This window comes from Primulina eburnea, chromosome 14 (genome assembly GCF_022965805.1).
Source record: "Primulina eburnea isolate SZY01 chromosome 14, ASM2296580v1, whole genome shotgun sequence".
Taxonomy (NCBI): Eukaryota; Viridiplantae; Streptophyta; class Magnoliopsida; order Lamiales; family Gesneriaceae; genus Primulina; species Primulina eburnea.
The window spans coordinates 33,059,766-33,076,796 of NC_133114.1; the positions used below are offsets into that span (position 1 = coordinate 33,059,766).

The 17,031-nt window shown below is 34.8% G+C and overlaps 1 protein-coding gene and 1 long non-coding RNA gene across 2 annotated transcripts; one reads left to right on the forward strand and one right to left on the reverse strand.

Annotated features, from left to right (window-relative positions):
* Positions 1 to 6,913: 6,913 nt before the first annotated feature.
* Positions 6,914 to 7,652, reverse strand: LOC140811491 (uncharacterized). The gene is made up of 3 exons (XR_012113469.1): positions 7,392 to 7,652; positions 7,212 to 7,311; positions 6,914 to 7,141 (listed from the first exon to the last, which is right to left on the reverse strand). It is a non-coding gene; the product is annotated as an uncharacterized lncRNA (long non-coding RNA).
* Positions 7,653 to 9,974: 2,322 nt separating this feature from the next.
* LOC140812629 (gamma-soluble NSF attachment protein) lies at positions 9,975 to 14,205 on the forward strand. Its single transcript, XM_073170948.1, has 9 exons — positions 9,975 to 10,178; positions 10,248 to 10,315; positions 10,431 to 10,515; positions 10,667 to 10,825; positions 11,197 to 11,334; positions 12,005 to 12,083; positions 12,802 to 12,881; positions 13,229 to 13,358; positions 13,903 to 14,205. Exons 1-9 carry the CDS (start codon positions 10,048 to 10,050, stop codon positions 14,005 to 14,007), a joined length of 975 nt encoding a protein of 324 aa, XP_073027049.1. The 5' UTR covers positions 9,975 to 10,047; the 3' UTR covers positions 14,008 to 14,205.
* Positions 14,206 to 17,031: the final 2,826 nt, after the last annotated feature.

Sequence of the window (17,031 nt, forward strand, 5' to 3'; positions counted from 1 at the left end):
TACAGTCCACAACAGAACAATTATCAGGTCTAGGTACAAGAATCCAAGTGTTGTTAACATGCAGAGAGTTAATTTCTTCATTCATCGCATTTAACCATTGCACAGAATTTTCAGATTTTAAAGCCTCTTCATATGACTTAGGTTCAAGGTTATCAATCGACTCAAACACACTAAATGCATGAGAAGTCATATGAAAATCATCAAAGCGTTGTGGCTGCCTAGTATCTCTTCTAGATCTATCCCTAGCCAATTGATAATCATTCAAATCACTAATATCAGTTTCAGGCACATTTTCAGCAATTTCTTCATGCACATCAGCATCAACTTGACTATCAGAAGCAGTTTCAGAAAGATTTTCAGATAAATCATTCACAACAGGAACATTCTGCACATTTTCAGCATTATGACTTGGACCAAGTAAATACTCCACCTTGTTTGGAGGTGTGGCAGGTTCAGGAATAGGTAAAGGAGCAGATAAACAGGGGAATTCAAACTCATTGAAAACAACATCCCTACTGATTAACACTTTAAAACCAGATTGATCCCTTAACCACAATCTATAACCTTTGACCCCATCAGGATAGCCAAGAAAAACACATTTCACAGACCTTGGTTCAAGTTTGTCATTTTTTTGATGCACAAAAGCAGAACAACCAAAAACTTTCAAGTTTGATAAATTAATTTGAGTACCAGACCACACAGATTCTGGACATTTACCATTCAAAGGCACAGAAGGAGACCTATTTATCAAATAAGCAGCAGTACAAACAGCTTCACCCCAGAACTTTTTTGAAAGACCAGAACTTGCAAGCATACACCTCACCCTTTCAAGTAAAGTTCTATTCATACGCTCAGCGACACCATTTTGCTGAGGTGTATAAGGGACTGTTCTATGTCTTTGAATACCAGATTCAGCACACAAATTATCAAACAATTGATTACAAAATTCAAGACCATTATCAGTTCTTAGAATTTTAATTTTCTTACCTGTTTGATTTTCAATCAAGTTTTTCCAGTTTTTAAACTTCTCAAACACATCAGATTTGTTTTTCATTAAAAACACCCAAACTTTTCTTGAAAAATCATCAATAACAGATAGAAAATACTGATTTCCACCATGCGTTGGCACACTAGCAGGACCCCACACATCAGCATGCAAATACTCAAGTATTTCAGAAGTGACAGAGTGTTTGGGAACAGGGGAATTGGAAAACTTCACTCTAGACTGTTTACCAAGAACACATGAATCACAAAATGGCATACAGGACAATTTGTCACTACCAAAATAACCATCTTTGTGCAAAATTTCAAGACCTTTAGAACTCATGTGACCTAATCTTTTATGCCACAAATCAGTTTTGTCACTTAAGACAGCATTCACAGAATTTTGTACACAAGATTCAGATTCAGCATAGCAAACATACAAGTTTTTCTTTTTAGCAGCTTTAAAAATCACCAAAGACCCTTTCATGATTTTCATAACCCCATTTCCCCATCTACCCTGTAAATCATCATCTTCCAATGCAGCACAGGAAATCAAATTATGACATAAATCAGGAACATGCCTCACATTTTTCAAAGTTAACACATAACCAGAATCAAATTTCAGTGATACATCACCAAGACCAGCAACTTGACACAATTTTTCATTTGCCATAGAAACAGACCCATGCTTCACTTCTTTATAACTAGAAAACAGATTTTTAAATGGGGACATGTGGAAAGTACACGCAGAATCAACCAGCCATTCATTTTCACACAAAGAACTAGAATGCACAGAATTCACCACAGAAACATCACATGCCTCAGTCACCATAAAAATATCACCCAAGTTTTCACTACCAGAAGCCATATTTGCATGGTCATCATGCTGATTTTTAAAGTTTTGATTTTGATTTTGGTTTTGCTTAGGCCTAGAACACTCTTTAATGTAATGACCAGTTTCACCACAATTATAGCATTTTCTATTCTTGGGTCTCGACTTGGATCTTGCCTTACTCTTACCTCTATTTTTAACGAACGCTTGGTTATGGTTGTTTGAAGGTTTTTGATTTTGAAATCTATGTTGAGACCTTCCTCTAACAAACATAACCTCACCAGAATTATTACCACCCTTATTTGTTTTTAAATCTATCTCTTTGCTTTTCAGACCGTTCACAACAGTTTCTAAACTTACCTGATCTCTACCATACTTAATAGCAGATTTAACATCACTGTAAGAATCAGGTATTGCATTTAAAAGAACAATAGGGGTGTAATCATCAATATTCTTATCTCCTGTTTGCTTAATGTCTTGCACTAATTTGGTAAACACATCAAGGTTCTCATCGATGTCCTTGTTTAAATCAAGTTTGAACCGGAAAAATTTCTCAAGCAAAAACAATTTACTAGGCAACGAAGTTTCAGTATAAAGTTCTTCTAATTTTTCCCAGAGTTCCTTAGCCGATTTCAGTTTACCAACTTTTCTTAGCACAGAATCAGACAAGTTCAAAATTATAGACGAATAAGCAAACTCATCCATTTCAGCAATTTTTTCAGGAGTTTCAGCAGCAGAATATGACGAGTCTATCGCTTTGAAAACTCTTTGTTGTACTAAAATACCTTTCATTTTCTGCTGCCATATTGAAAAATCCGTTTTTCCATTAAAAGGTTCGAGATGATATCCAGTCATAGCCATTTTTCAAAAAACACAACAGTTGATCAAAAATAACAAATTTTCACACAGAGAAAATTTAAATCACCAAGATCAAAGCGAACACAGCGGAAGCAACTTTTCGCCACGAAAATGCAAACACAACAAGCACATAAAACCTAGAGTTCTACCAGCAGCAAATCCCAGCACATAAATCCGCGGCAAGCGGTTACGCTACTAAATGCAGTAAAAGAGGTTTCAGCCAATATACCAGAGCGAAACTCTAAGTAAGAGTTTCAAATTCCAACGAACCGACGTGAACAGCGGCGGCAGCAAGGTGGACAGCGGCGGCAGCAAGCAGCAAGTTGCAGGGCGGGCAGCGGGCGGCAGCAACCAATGGCTCTGATACCACTGTTGAGTATAGATCATCAAGTTCGTGCCTTCCTGCTCCGTAGGAACCTGCAACCAACTAGCAACAAAAATACAGCAGCATGTATATATGATATATGCAATTGAACGAGGCTCAGACAAACTGATACGGCCTCTCCCAAGAACACAGTGAACCACGGCGAAGACCACAAAGGTTTCCCGATCAAAACCCCGATTACTCTACACACAGTAGGAACGACACTGTCTCGCACAAAGAACCAAGGACAATTTCCAATCTCACCCACTCTGGTATATCACTTTAGAAATAGAGAGGAAGAAGAGAAAGAGAAAAGCTTTCATGCACAAAGCAAGGAACACTGGTATGACGCCGAAGAAGAATGAAGCGCACTGTTGTCTCTCAGAAAACTCACGCTTACGCTCCTCACTCAAGTCGGCTGTTCACTCACCGATTAATCCAAGAAACGTTAGGCAGCCCTCTATTTAAAAGGAAAGGAAGAGAGGCTGAAGCCCTACAGCCCATATGCAAATAAGGGTGGCTAATGGGCCAGAGAAAATATTGGGCCAAACCCAACAGCAACGTCAGTTATGCAAAGATCATATGATGTGAGGATGAGGTAAAAGATATATCCAACGTTCCTTTTTCTCCTTCGGCTGCCTTGAATTATTATGAGCCGTCACCACTTATGGAAGTTGTTGGATCATGTGAAAGTATTCACAAGCTAAATTTGTATCTGAAAGCTAGGACGTTTGATGTAAATGCTGCTGTTCCTGGAAGGTTCTTGCATGCAGTACTGCTGATTTTTCCTTTTTTCTCAAATTCATTGTGAAAGCCTATCTATGTAGGGTACCAGAGCTAGACCCAGTCTGTACTTTCCTGAGAATATGAAGAATTTTACGCTCGTAGGTAATCACATCCAAACATATTTATCGCCACTTCAAGTGATAGAATGACCAGAATAGATGAAGAAAGACAGATTTCTTTTCTGCTGAGATTTGTTCAAGGAAAATGATATAACACATCTTTTTTCTATTTTTCTTTGAGGATAAACAAAAAATGATGATGTTTTATGAGTACTTTCCGTAATCTGACATAGTAATATGCAGATGTGGGATCTGTGGCTTCAACCATCATGTATGCCTTTTATCTTGATTAGAATCATAGAATACGTGGCCAAGGCCAATAATCAACATGAAGAGGACCGATTTAGAGAGTTGTGCTGATCTTCTGTGGCTTCTTAATTCATGTCATATTGATCTGTCATCCCTGATTTGTATTGATGAGGTTTGTTACAATTCACTATTTCGGAGATAGAAAGTAATCCATGTCTGTACAGGTCTGCTAACCTCATAGCTACCTTTGGTTTATTAATTGATCAATGCAAATGACGTGCTCATCGATAGACCTACATTCAGTAGTTACGTTGTTAATTTTGTTTTAGGCTCTCAGCTTAGTTGATTTGTATTGATGAGGTTTGTTCCACCTCAAAATCCATCGTTATGATGAAGTGCTGCCTTTACAATTTCTTTAATTTTTTTTTTCTTGATTCCTAGTCAAAGTTTAATGGAATGTTTATTAGTTCCAATCGAATTTTCCCTTCCTGATATGACTGAAAAAATAAAGAATGAAGTAATGAACAAGGTCTTTTCTCTTGTATGGCAACTTACCTTTTCTTGATATCTCATCGGACAGGATTATTTTTTAACTGTAAAACATTCTACCTTCAATGTTCCCGTGTTTCTTCATCTCGGGTTGTCCAATCAGTCTTAAATTTCTTCTCCATTATTATTTTATTTTTATTTTTTTGGTTTTATGACAATAAACTTATAAGTATTTGTGTACTTAATGTTTCAGGATGCATCATGCTGTGCTGTTATTGCTGAAAGATATACACAAACTTCACCTGAAATATTATATGGGCGAGGATTACACAAACTTCTCCTGAAATATTATCTGGGCGAGGATTTAGTAGACTTCTGGTAACTTGTGCCCACCTATCAACCACTTGTGTCCTTATTCAGATGACGTGGTACAATACCTTTGTTTGAACTTCTGAATAGTGTTTTTCTCCCTCACATAATTTGCCCGCCACAGAAAACTCAAGGCCCTATTTATATATTCTTGTATTTACCAAGATATCTTTGATAGAATAAGAAACTCAGTGGTTGTTCTTCTCCCCTCAAAATCTTATAACTAGGGAACGGCAAAGAAGTTTTGGTATTCTTCTGCGCTTTTCTATTTAACTAGTAAGAAGCACGTGCGTTGCACGTGATTTCCCGATGATTATTGTCCAAATTTTTTGTGTGCAAACTTTTAGTGATATTATATAATTAAAAACTATCTATAAAAGAATATGATGATATATAAACAGTTAATGAAAATAATAATTATTTAAAAATGTAAACATAAATATTTATTAATAGGAGAAATGTGATATAAGACAAAAATTAAATTAAAAAACAGTAAAAAAAGCATAGCGCAATAAGTTACGATGGAATCAAACTTTTTCTTGCTTGATCTTCACGCATGCTACGTTTCATGTGTCAGTTTTAGTTTTGACTTGTCTCTTTCTCTTTATGGAGGAAGAAAGCTTGTCATCATCTTCAATCAGGATGTGGGTATTTTTTTTGGCATCATCAGATAATTTTTTGTTGTTTTTGTTGGCTTCGTGTCTTGGACATAGAACTATGTTTGATGTTTTTTCTCTTTATAAAAGTAGCAATTTTTTCATCATCTTCCATTTGAATTTGAGCATTTGCATTGACATCTTCGAATTTTTCTGATTTGTGCTTTTGCAGGGGCTTCTGAAATCCTTCAACTATAATAGAATAAATTGCATCATTGGTCGGAGTCTTTTCAGCAAACTTGAAAAGAAAGTTGTATTATTCTTTTTTTTGGCATTTCAAGGGCCATATAATATGGCGAAACACTTGCATCTTACACAAAACCAAACACAAGTTAGTGATAGAGTTTTAAAGTTTAGGTGTTATTTGTAGTAATGTGGTTTTAATAACCTCATCAACAGACTTGATATATTCTTTCACTGGACAACCAATAAAAGCAGCAGCTACGTCATCAAACATTGTAATTTTTATATTGTCATGGTCTTTTTTGATATTTATTGTAACTCGATACATGTGCATGTGACATTATGATAAAAAAAAATATAAATGTATGATATTATTTCATGAATAAAAAACAAATATGATGGATTTATACCTCGGCACTGCGTCGGCAAGTATATGAACGCATTTGGTACAAGTCTTCGCATCTTTTGTTTTAATAATTGCCCTCGAACAATTGTTACAAGCTTCATACCAAGGGTTAAATCTGTTTTCAACTTCAACTACATATCCTTTGAAAGAGTAGTATGTGTTCTAGTTCATTAGAACATAAGATCGATACATTCGATAAACCAAATAAAATTAGTGTTTTGGATAAATGAGAGAAGCAATTAGTATAATAAAAGGAAAAAATTGTGAAATTTTTCTCTTACCTCGGTTAAACTTTTGTGTTCATTGAGCAATTGATTGATGGTGATTTCTTTAGAACATTTCAGTTTAGTAGCCATCCACAAATTATCTAGATTGTGGTCTTTAAAACCCGAGTTCAGCCTGTTTGTCAAAAACAACAAGAAGTATTAGTTTAAAAAAATTGATATTATAAATGTTACAATAAAAGTGAATTTTCGACTTGTTATTACGTGATCAATATGTTTTTTTCATAGATTAAATTATACAACACTTTTATTAACTTGGTTCATTCTAAATTGCAATTATTATAGGCATGCGTACAAATTAAAATATTGATGCTCGGGGAAATAATAGAATTCAGTTTGCTCACCATAAATTTAAGTTCTTTGATTCGGTGCACGGTGGGTTAAGATATATCGTAGTAGTATATGTGGATTTCAATTGAACTTTGTCTGTGGAAAAAAACCGAGAAGTGAGTATTTTAAGTTATTGATCAATACATTTATAATATAATCAACAATACCTTGGTAAAGTTGTCTTTTCATATTTGATAAAGTAATTATTGGCTTCTCATTCACCATCTCCTCTAACCATTGGCCTTCGTTGAAGGCGAGATCGTCCCACAAATTTATTGTAACAGTATCATGTCTGAGAAAAATTACGACAATATAACATATTTTTTGAAGGAATCGAAACGTAATAAAATAGTTGTACGCACAGAAGGTTCATCAATATGACTTCTCTCCTGCAGCCCATGCTATTGTCATCCCTACGAAACTGGATCGATTGCTTGACTTTCATGATGACTCCTATGACATCTAATAAATAACGGATATCAATTAGTTATAGTAATAAAATAAATGATATATTTACAAATAAAATGATTGTTGAGAATTACCGAATGGTTGAGCATCTTGTGAAGAATTCTTAATGTCCCCAAACTCACAAAAACTGAAAGTGTATTTAGAGAAACCGATAATATTATCTGTTTCTGTGATTGTTGTATTGTTTTGTAGGACCAGCTCAATTTTCGGATTGATGTTCGGGAAATTATTGTTAATTTCCCTTATGTCTGGGTTAGATATGAGGTAACTTCTGTTGAACTTGAGTTGTTCATGGAAATATTGCATGGCATTGGCAAAAACAATCTCATACATCATAGTACCCTGCAACAAATAAGAGGATTCAAAAAGAGAAAAAAAAACCAAAAAAATGTGATATCAGTCAATTTAGAAGACAAAATATACACCTCCAATTTTTTTAGCACCTTAAATTGTAACGAATATTCTGCCAGTGTTTATATAATATAATCTATATATATTGATGAGGATGCGTGATTAATAGCTCATGCAATATATGAATAACAATAAGAACTAAAAAAATATAAACCAATGAACTATTTATGAAGGAGAAAAAAATCACGTAAATATACCTCACATAGTGCTAGAATAACATAATCTACAATGATTATACAATGGTTAGATGCAAAGGTTTTAGTAATAATGATGAGGAAAAGGTGTGAGCAATTTATGTCATTTATTTTATTGAAGTTTGCAAGAAGAGTATTATAGACAATGCACAATTGGAATGATGAGGAAAAGGTGTGAGCAATTTATGTCATTTATTGTATTGAAGTTTGCATGAAGGGTATTATAGACAATACACAATTGGAAAACATTGTAGATTATGCACACTTTTATAGGTATATAGATATAGATATAGATAGATATTCCTCTCATTTAAGTATGAGAAGTTATTTTCCCACTCTTTTTTACTTTTTATGTATTAATATTGAACTTGAAGTTATCTTCCTACCCTTGAAGACTTTTTATGTATGAACATTCAACTCATGATCCTCTAAATCAACTATTCAAAACTTAGTATTACTATTTCAGTGTTTGATGTTAGGAGGCCCTCCGGAATCATAGTCCAGAAGTCTATCTTTACCATCTTCTCTCAGGACAGAACAGATATTCAGTTCTACAGCAACATTGTCACTAGCCTATGAAAAATATCTGCTCATCAATATTTTTTTACTAATCTGCTTCGCAGTTGACAGGTGTATAAAAGAAACTTATCTGGCCCACCATGGATGTTTTGTTGATTGATGCAGCTGGTCGATGTTGGACTTATATAAGCTTATTGTGCTTGTTCTTTGAATGGGAAATTGGACAAGCTAGCAAGGCCTAGTAGATGGCAAGTGGGAAATGTTCCACATTGAAAAATGAACATAGTATTGGTGAGTTTATATTGTGTTACACTTTATGGAGGTGTAACAATGATTGGTCAAGAGGCTCTCTCTCGCGCACACATGCACATGGGGCAAATCACGGGCCCGATTTGCAGTGGAAAAAGGCTTGACTTGTGTGCAAGCGTACGAGCGCGACCTGGGTGCGTCGAATGTCGGACTGATCAAGACAAAATGGCAAAATTTCCCACCAATTGGAGAGAAAATCTTTGTATTGTACGTGAGAGGTTGTGGGAAGGTTCCTTGATAAAAAAAAAATTCCTTGATTCTTACTAAGCAGCTGAAGAGTAATGATCACGCCTCGAGCAAAAACCACTTCTAATTTTTCTGCTTCAAGTCTTTCACTAAGATCATATCGACAACTTTAAATACGATATAAAATCACTCTTTTTAGCACATAAAATCACTCTTTTTAGCACATATAAAATCACTCTTTTGGAAGGGCAAAGAAATTCTCGAGATGACGACGACGATGATATTGAAGCTCGATTCTTCTCCGTTGAAATGCCATAATTTTCTCAAGTTTTAGCACAGAAAAGAATTAAATAGAAGCACGATGACGGCTTCGATGTATAAAGCTAATATATGGAATACCAAAACAATAAGACTCACGTGGAAAAAGAACCAAAAAGAGAAATACCTGGGAACATTTTCAACTTTCTTTGGAGCCGAAGATGGGAGAAGATACGTTCAAGAAGTTCGAGGATAGGTGGGAGTGGGAAACCAACTGTGATGCAAAGTGGACGCCACTTAAATTCAAATCAGACTCATGCAAAATATTGTTGGTTGTTTGCATGAATACTCTGTCATGGCTTTGATTGCACCCTTCATTCCATATTACAAAGTTTGTTTGTTTTTTGTTTTTTTTGAGTTCTTTCTTCCTTTTGATCTAAATGCAACCTCAAGAAATTTCATAAGTTTTTGGACAAATACCAAATTTTAGGCATTGATATGACACAAACTTTGAAATAGGAGCTCATTACTTGATCCGACAAATCTTTGTTATATATTATTGAAAAAAAAAAAATTAACTAGAAATGAAAAGCTAAAACATTTATAATCCATAAAGCTGAATGTCTCTTAATTAATTAAGGAATTTAAATGTGTCCTCCTCCAACCAAATGCACGTACATTAGAGTTAATATATTATTTATAATTAATCTATTTCCTTGAAGTGTTTGCTATTTCAAAAGATCAAAGATTAGTAAGTATTTTATAATTGCATTTTATTTAATTCAATCATATAACCAACTTAGTTTATGAAATAATATATTTCAATTTATATTAATCCACTGGTGTGCGGCGGATGAATAAAATTGGAGATGACAGGACAGTAGAAAGAACCCGGATCCTAGAAGGGGAAGGAGGAGTGACCCATATTGGATCGGCCATGGCTACTTCCGACCCGGATAAATTGATCTCCAAAGCCGATAAGCTGTCAGATTTCTCTTCCTCTCTCTGTTTGATTCTCGAATTATTGCTTACAAATTTTAATCTGTGATTCAGGACGAAACTCAGTTTAACCAGGTGGAGTGCTGATTGGAAGACTGCCACGGGTTTGTATGAACAGGCAGGCAAGATTTTCGAGATCATTTTTATATTTAGCCTATCTCTAGCCTTTTTTTTTTGGGTTAAATTGAATGTTTTTTATAAATAAAAAAAAAATTAAACTTGATTGTTACATGGCAGCAAACGCATACAGGCTAAAGAAAAAATACGAGGAAGCCAAAGATGCATTTGAGAAGGCTTCCAAAGGGCAAGAGATGCTCAGTTCGTATCCATTTTGGTTTGCCTTTTGTTAGTAACATAATCTAATTTAATACTTGGATGTGGTTAATGTGCTTACATGTGACAATCACGTATTTAGGAAATATATATATGTCAATATTCCTTTAGAAATACAACCAACACCTTGACGAGTTTAGGCCTTGGGATGCTGCAAAACACATGGAATCTGCGGCAGCTCTTGCAAAGCAAGTAGGCAAATGGAATGAAGTGGCTGACTTTTATAGACATGCATCCGAGTTATTCATTGAATGTGGAAGGTCACAGCCTGCATCAGATGCTCTTGCAAAGGGTGCTCGGTATATCCTGATTCTCCATCTTTGTTTTATGTTAAATGTATTTCAGCAATCTTATTATGCAATATATCCTTGTTGGTTAGTTAATGTGACGAGTTGTGATTTATTTAAAGCCTTTGTGATTTTCTGAAGTCGTGGTGCTTTTACTTTACGGTTGTTGGAGGTTGTAGATTAATGGATCCAAGGCTTGATGTTTTGATCTATGTTTTCTTTCGAACTATCCATCATTTGCATCTTTGATCTTTTGTGAAAAACTTGAAGTTGGCACTTTATATAAACTTTTTTCCCTATTCCCTATCCATTTTTCATATGACATGCATAAAATGAGCTTAGTGTCTTATGACGGTTGCTTTAAATGTCGTGTTTGTTTAAAGTGCCTTAGAAGATCCGTCACCCAATGTAGCTGTTCAGCTGTACATTGATTCTAGTGCTATTCTTGAAGAGGATGGGAAGGAACAAATGGCGTTTGATTTGTACCGTGCTGCAACAAGTGTTTATATAAGGCTTGAGAAGTAAGCCACTCCCCCTTGTATGTATTGATTGAGCCAACGATCGAACAAATCACTTGGAGTTTCTAAATTATTTGCTCCATATAAAATGAATTGGTGATACTTTTGATGTTATTTATCATGCGGCTCACTTCTTTAATACTGACCCACATGTACTGGACTAGAGAGAATTTGGCCGGTTATCTGTCTAAACTGCTGTAGTTATTGAACATCTAGTGGTATAAAAATGAACTTTTGACTTTTCCGGATGCTGTTGTGAGGCAGTGGTTCTTGCCAAACTAACTTCATCTCGATCGATTACTACATTGTCCCTACTTTGCTTCACAGCTCTTTGTATCCTGGTTTGTTTTCTTGGTATTGGCTGAATTGCTTTAATTAAAATGGTTTTCGAATTACAAGTCACCTATCTTCAATGGTATAGTAAAAAATCTCAGAGTTCGTAAATTGGGTTTGATGGGAGGAAGCTGCCAAAAAGAAGATTCATCTTGCTAACTAACATGTCATATTGAGTTGATAATATCAAGTCAATCCTCTAGAGTCCTAGTTATGCTGGCCCTCTTTGAACTATATTCTGATTTGTGTATGGATCCACAAGTTATGTATTTCTTTCTCTTTTCAGCTACTGTAAGTTCCTATGTTTGATTTTATATCGCTCTGGTGTCACTGCCTATAGGTATACAGATGCTGCAACAATTCTTTTGAAATGGGCCTTAGCAGCTGACAAGAGCAATGCTACACACAGCCAATGCAAGGCAAGAATATAAAAATTCTATTGAATTCACTCTATTTTTAAGAAAACCAGAAAAAACATCGGTGATATACTTAGCAGAAGAAATCATTTTTTTCACGGCCATGGGGGAAAAAGCGTTAGTTCATGGGATGAAACCAAATTATATCAGTTAATATCAATCTCCGTCTCCCAACTTTGATTCGTATTTTGTGCTTTGACTTTTGATCCTTGTTAAACATGGTCTTTTACAAAACCATCTTTAAGATTTGACCGCCTCTGTTGCTATTTGGCAGAAGCAACAAAAAAACTATTTGGACCGAAATTTATTTGACGTGAAGTTCAAATTTGGTCTCAATTTGTTTAGTTCGAATATAATTATTGAACTCTATCGAGCATATGCTTGACTCCAAGATTGAGCTAGTGAGTTATGCTAATTTAATTGATTTATAAAGTATTAAAGCTTGCGAGCTATCGAATAAAAAATAATTTGGACTCAACTTTCCCTTGGAAAGCATTTGAACAATTGTAGAAGTTTGGCTCAAAATCAATAATTTCTAATAAGAACTGAATAATATTTTAGTCGATTCGAAAAGGTTGCCGGACAGCTCAATTTATGTGTATCCCTAAACCGAATTCACGATGGTCTAATCAAATTTAAACGCAAATAGGTATTTATAATTGCAGCTCAAATGTTAAATACCATTATATAACAAAATATTAACATAACTGTTCTGATGTAGGCTTATCTTAGTGCTATCATTGTATACCTGTATGCTCATGACTTCAGGCAGGCAGAGAAATGTCATAACGATTGTTGCCAGTAAGTTGAGACTATTTTCATCCAACATTTTTATCTTCCTTCTGATTGATTTTCAACTCGTGTGCCTTAAGATCATGCCACCTACTGGCGGCTGCTCGTGTATAAGTAGGCATAATTTGTTATGAACGCTTTTGGTTGCATCCAAGGGTGATTTTAAAACTCATATGCCAACTAAGCATTTTTTTTAAAACAAATCACTCCACTCACTCTTGGGTAAGAATGGTTAAAAAAAGAATCGTTGGACAATCAAAGTGAAGTTTTAGGGCTACACCTTGTGAAGTGTAAACAGTTTTTATTCTTATTCTTGTGGTCAAATGCTAATATACCTTTACTTGCTTCGTTGGTAGAGTTGAAGCCTTCTTGTACAGCGATCAAAACCGTGCTGCTACTAAGCTTCTGTCTGCTTATACCGATGGCGATGTGGAGAAGATCAAACTTGCTGCTCAGTCAAGCATTATTTCGAACCTAGACCACGTGGTAATGGTTTGATCAAGTCCAACATATCTATTAAGAAAACCGTTTGATTTGCAAGGATATCTATCTACTTTCATGTTCCCTCCCCCACCTCATTTTTTTGCTTGGGTTATAAAACATTATTTATTTAAATAAAATGTTAAAATTAATGATAAAAAATAAAATGATAAATGATAAAACACGATACAAAGTCTAAGCTAATGTACTCCAATTTTCTCAATTTTTTTTCTCTTTGCCACTGTGACATCCTTGAATTAATGCTTTTCAACTTTGGTCATTCGCTCAGGTGCTTATATTTTAATTTCTTAGAATATGGCATTGTGCAATCTTATAATAAGTATTTATAATTTTTTACTCAATCTGCAACTCTAGTTTTTTTATTTATTTTTTTGGAACTCTAATATACTAATTGAATTAAAATAATTAAAGTATTTTTAAATCATTTTATGTAGGCTTGATTGCTATGAAACATGTTATGGATGCAGTATTGAGAACTTGAGCATTATATATTGTTGCTCTTGTTTTTAGGATTGTTTGTTTTCCGCAGATCGTTAGGATTGCAAGGAAACTGCCTACAGGTGATGTTAGTGGATTGAAGAGGACTACGACGGAGGAGCAAGATGAGCTACTGGATGAAGATGATCTTACTTAGCCCTCCCATCGATTCCACAAATCAGAAAGCGTGAACTTAAACTAAAGTTGCTCGATTTTCTGTAATGAAGTTGTCTAAAGTTCGTATTCAAATTTGTATAAATTTTACGAGAGGGTGATGTTTAGACTTAATCCATCTGTCTTGTATGTGTGATTGCTTAGATTTACCTGCCTACAGAGCATCAATTATTAATCTTAATCGCATATTTTTCTAAGAAAAAGAATGAGAAGTGGACCTGGTGTTTTGTTTAGCTGCATACAACTAATCGGAATCTCCTGTACTATATCAATCATTATTATTTTTTGGAAGGATGCAAAAACTTGTGTGAGACGGTCTCACGGGTCAAATTTATGAGATGGATCTCTTATTTGGGTTATCCATGAAAAAGTATAATTTTTTATGCTAAGAGTATTAGTTTTTATTGTGAATATGAGTAGGTTGACATGTCTCACAAATTAGTATCCGTGAGACGGTCTCACATAAGACTCACTCATCCTTAAATATTTGTTATACCTGTATTAATGGTTATTTGATAAAGCCGGAAACCATGAACTGAAATCAGCTTCATATTCATTTTAGATATTCTAAACGGTGCATTTTCCCAAACTCGTGTTAATTGTCGGTACAACACTAGTGAAAAGCAATCAGATAGAGCCAAGATCACTTGTTTTGTGAAGACTTTGAAAATCAACATGACAATGTGGTTTAATGGATGAATAATCATGAGATCATGACTCAAGGCACATGGATTCATAGAGTTGTGGTTTAGTGGATGAACAAACATGGGATCATTGCATGTGGTGGGGTATTTGCCAACCCTATAAATAGTGGCCAAATGCTAGAGAAATCACACCACAAATCACTCCAATTTGCTATCGATTTTCGAGCACCAAAATTCTGCCCAAATTCAGAAAATATTTCTCATTGTTTTAAGAATTCGAATCCGATCTCCACCGTTCAGAATATACCTACACGTGTTGTGAGCAACATATCCAAATTTCAGATCGATCCAACGGTTCAATTAGGTGCAAACATTTTTTCAAAATGAATAGTTTTTTGTGTCAAACTCCAACTTATTCATTTCAAGATTTTCGGAACAATTTATCAGGTAAGTAGATTTTTGATATATTTTATGTACACTTGCATTTCATAGTGTGCTATTTGCTATATATATAAAATGACATGCTTGTTCTTCATAAGTGTGTCCATATTTGTACAAAAAAAGTATGTATATTTCGATCAACATTTGTTATTATTTCGATTTATTAAATGATATTTGAAAGCATGTTTGAAGAAAATATTTTTGAAGGCACGTTTATGATTCATATTTGAAATAGTCAGGAAATTCCGATGTTTGCTTAGATTTGATATGATCCTGATGCGGTGGGATTTAATAACCGATACTATGACCTCGCTCTCTTAGAGGATATAACTAAGGGAACTGATCAGTTAGCCATGTAAAATAAGATGATTATCAGTGTCATTTGTTTGAATTGATATAACATGATTTGAACATGCTATCTGTCTTCTAATAATATACGCATTTGTTATCAACTATGATCGATCTGCCCCTATTTACTGATTATTTCTTCAAATACTCATCCTTTATTTCCTCTCCTCGGATAAGAACAAAGAACAAATTGAGGAAGAAGAACAAGAATATTTTTTGGGATGGTGATGAAACCAATTCGATTCAAGGCCAGTCTTGTTATTATGTCTTTTAGTTATATTATCATGTTTTACGCTTTCGCATTTCGTTTTAATCGTATTGTAAAGACGATTATTTAATTATGAAATAGATTGATTATTTGATTACTACGAGGCTTGTTGTTTACAAATTGTGTGATTTTGAAACAACGACGGTGTCGACTAACCTCGGTCTCGGTGTGAAACATCTACTAATTTTAAAAGCGCGGAAATATTTTTTTTTAAATAAAAGCTCGCATTTTCGAAATAAAAAAATGATATTAAGTATTTGACAATAAAAATAGTGCGTAAACATAAACGAGTAAAAATTATGAAAATCAGCAGCGTATCAAACCCAGCGTATAAAAATGTTCATATCATCTCAAATCTCATAAAAACAAAATGCGGAAAACATGTGGTCCTCGGGTCGTGTCACCCCACCAGGTCTGTCTACTCAGTGTTCAGCACCTCCAGTTCTTTCAATAACAAGCTCACCTGCATCACACACGCCTAGTGAGTCTAAAGACTCAACACACCTGTACCGTTAATAACAAGTACATATACATGACACACAGCAGTGAAAAATATCATACTCAACATATATTTCATGAACTTAAAAGCATAACGTAAACGTGTCGTATAAAATCATGTCGTGTCAACTCATGTCGTCTCATATCATGTCATCTCATATCATCATATACGTGTCAAAACAGCTCATCATGTCATCATAAACTTAAACATTTTCTTTTAATTGAATTCAGTTCATTAGTTGTGACTTTCGTATCAGCTCTATCGATGGATCCATCTATAAAAACCGTGGTACCCGGCGGCGGGGGACATCAGCGACAGCATTACCCGCCCACTGAGCCCGGGCCTCAGCTCATCATATCTCATGTCATCGTATACATATACATCGTCAGTCACAACCAATTCCCATCCTTCAAAAATATCATTATTTTCATCACTTAATAAAAACATGCATATGCATAACTTTTCCTTTAAACCAAGCATGCAACGTATTTATCGTAATTGCGTAAAAATCTTAAAAATGATGCATAAACATTTAAAATATCATATATTTGTGTTCAGGGCGCTGCCAGGACCAAAACCTCACCCCGGGTGCAAAATGACCATTTTGCCCCTGGAACCCAAAAATTATCATTTCACCTCTGGACCTGTAAAATTGACCCGAAGCTTACCAAACTCCTTAAAACATCCCAAAACATATTTATAAATATTTCTTAGACGTAAACTTGAGCTCGTTTCAAAACTTAACCGATTCGTTTTAAAACTTGGACCGGGGTCCTGGTTTTAACCCGAATCGAACCGAAACTTAAC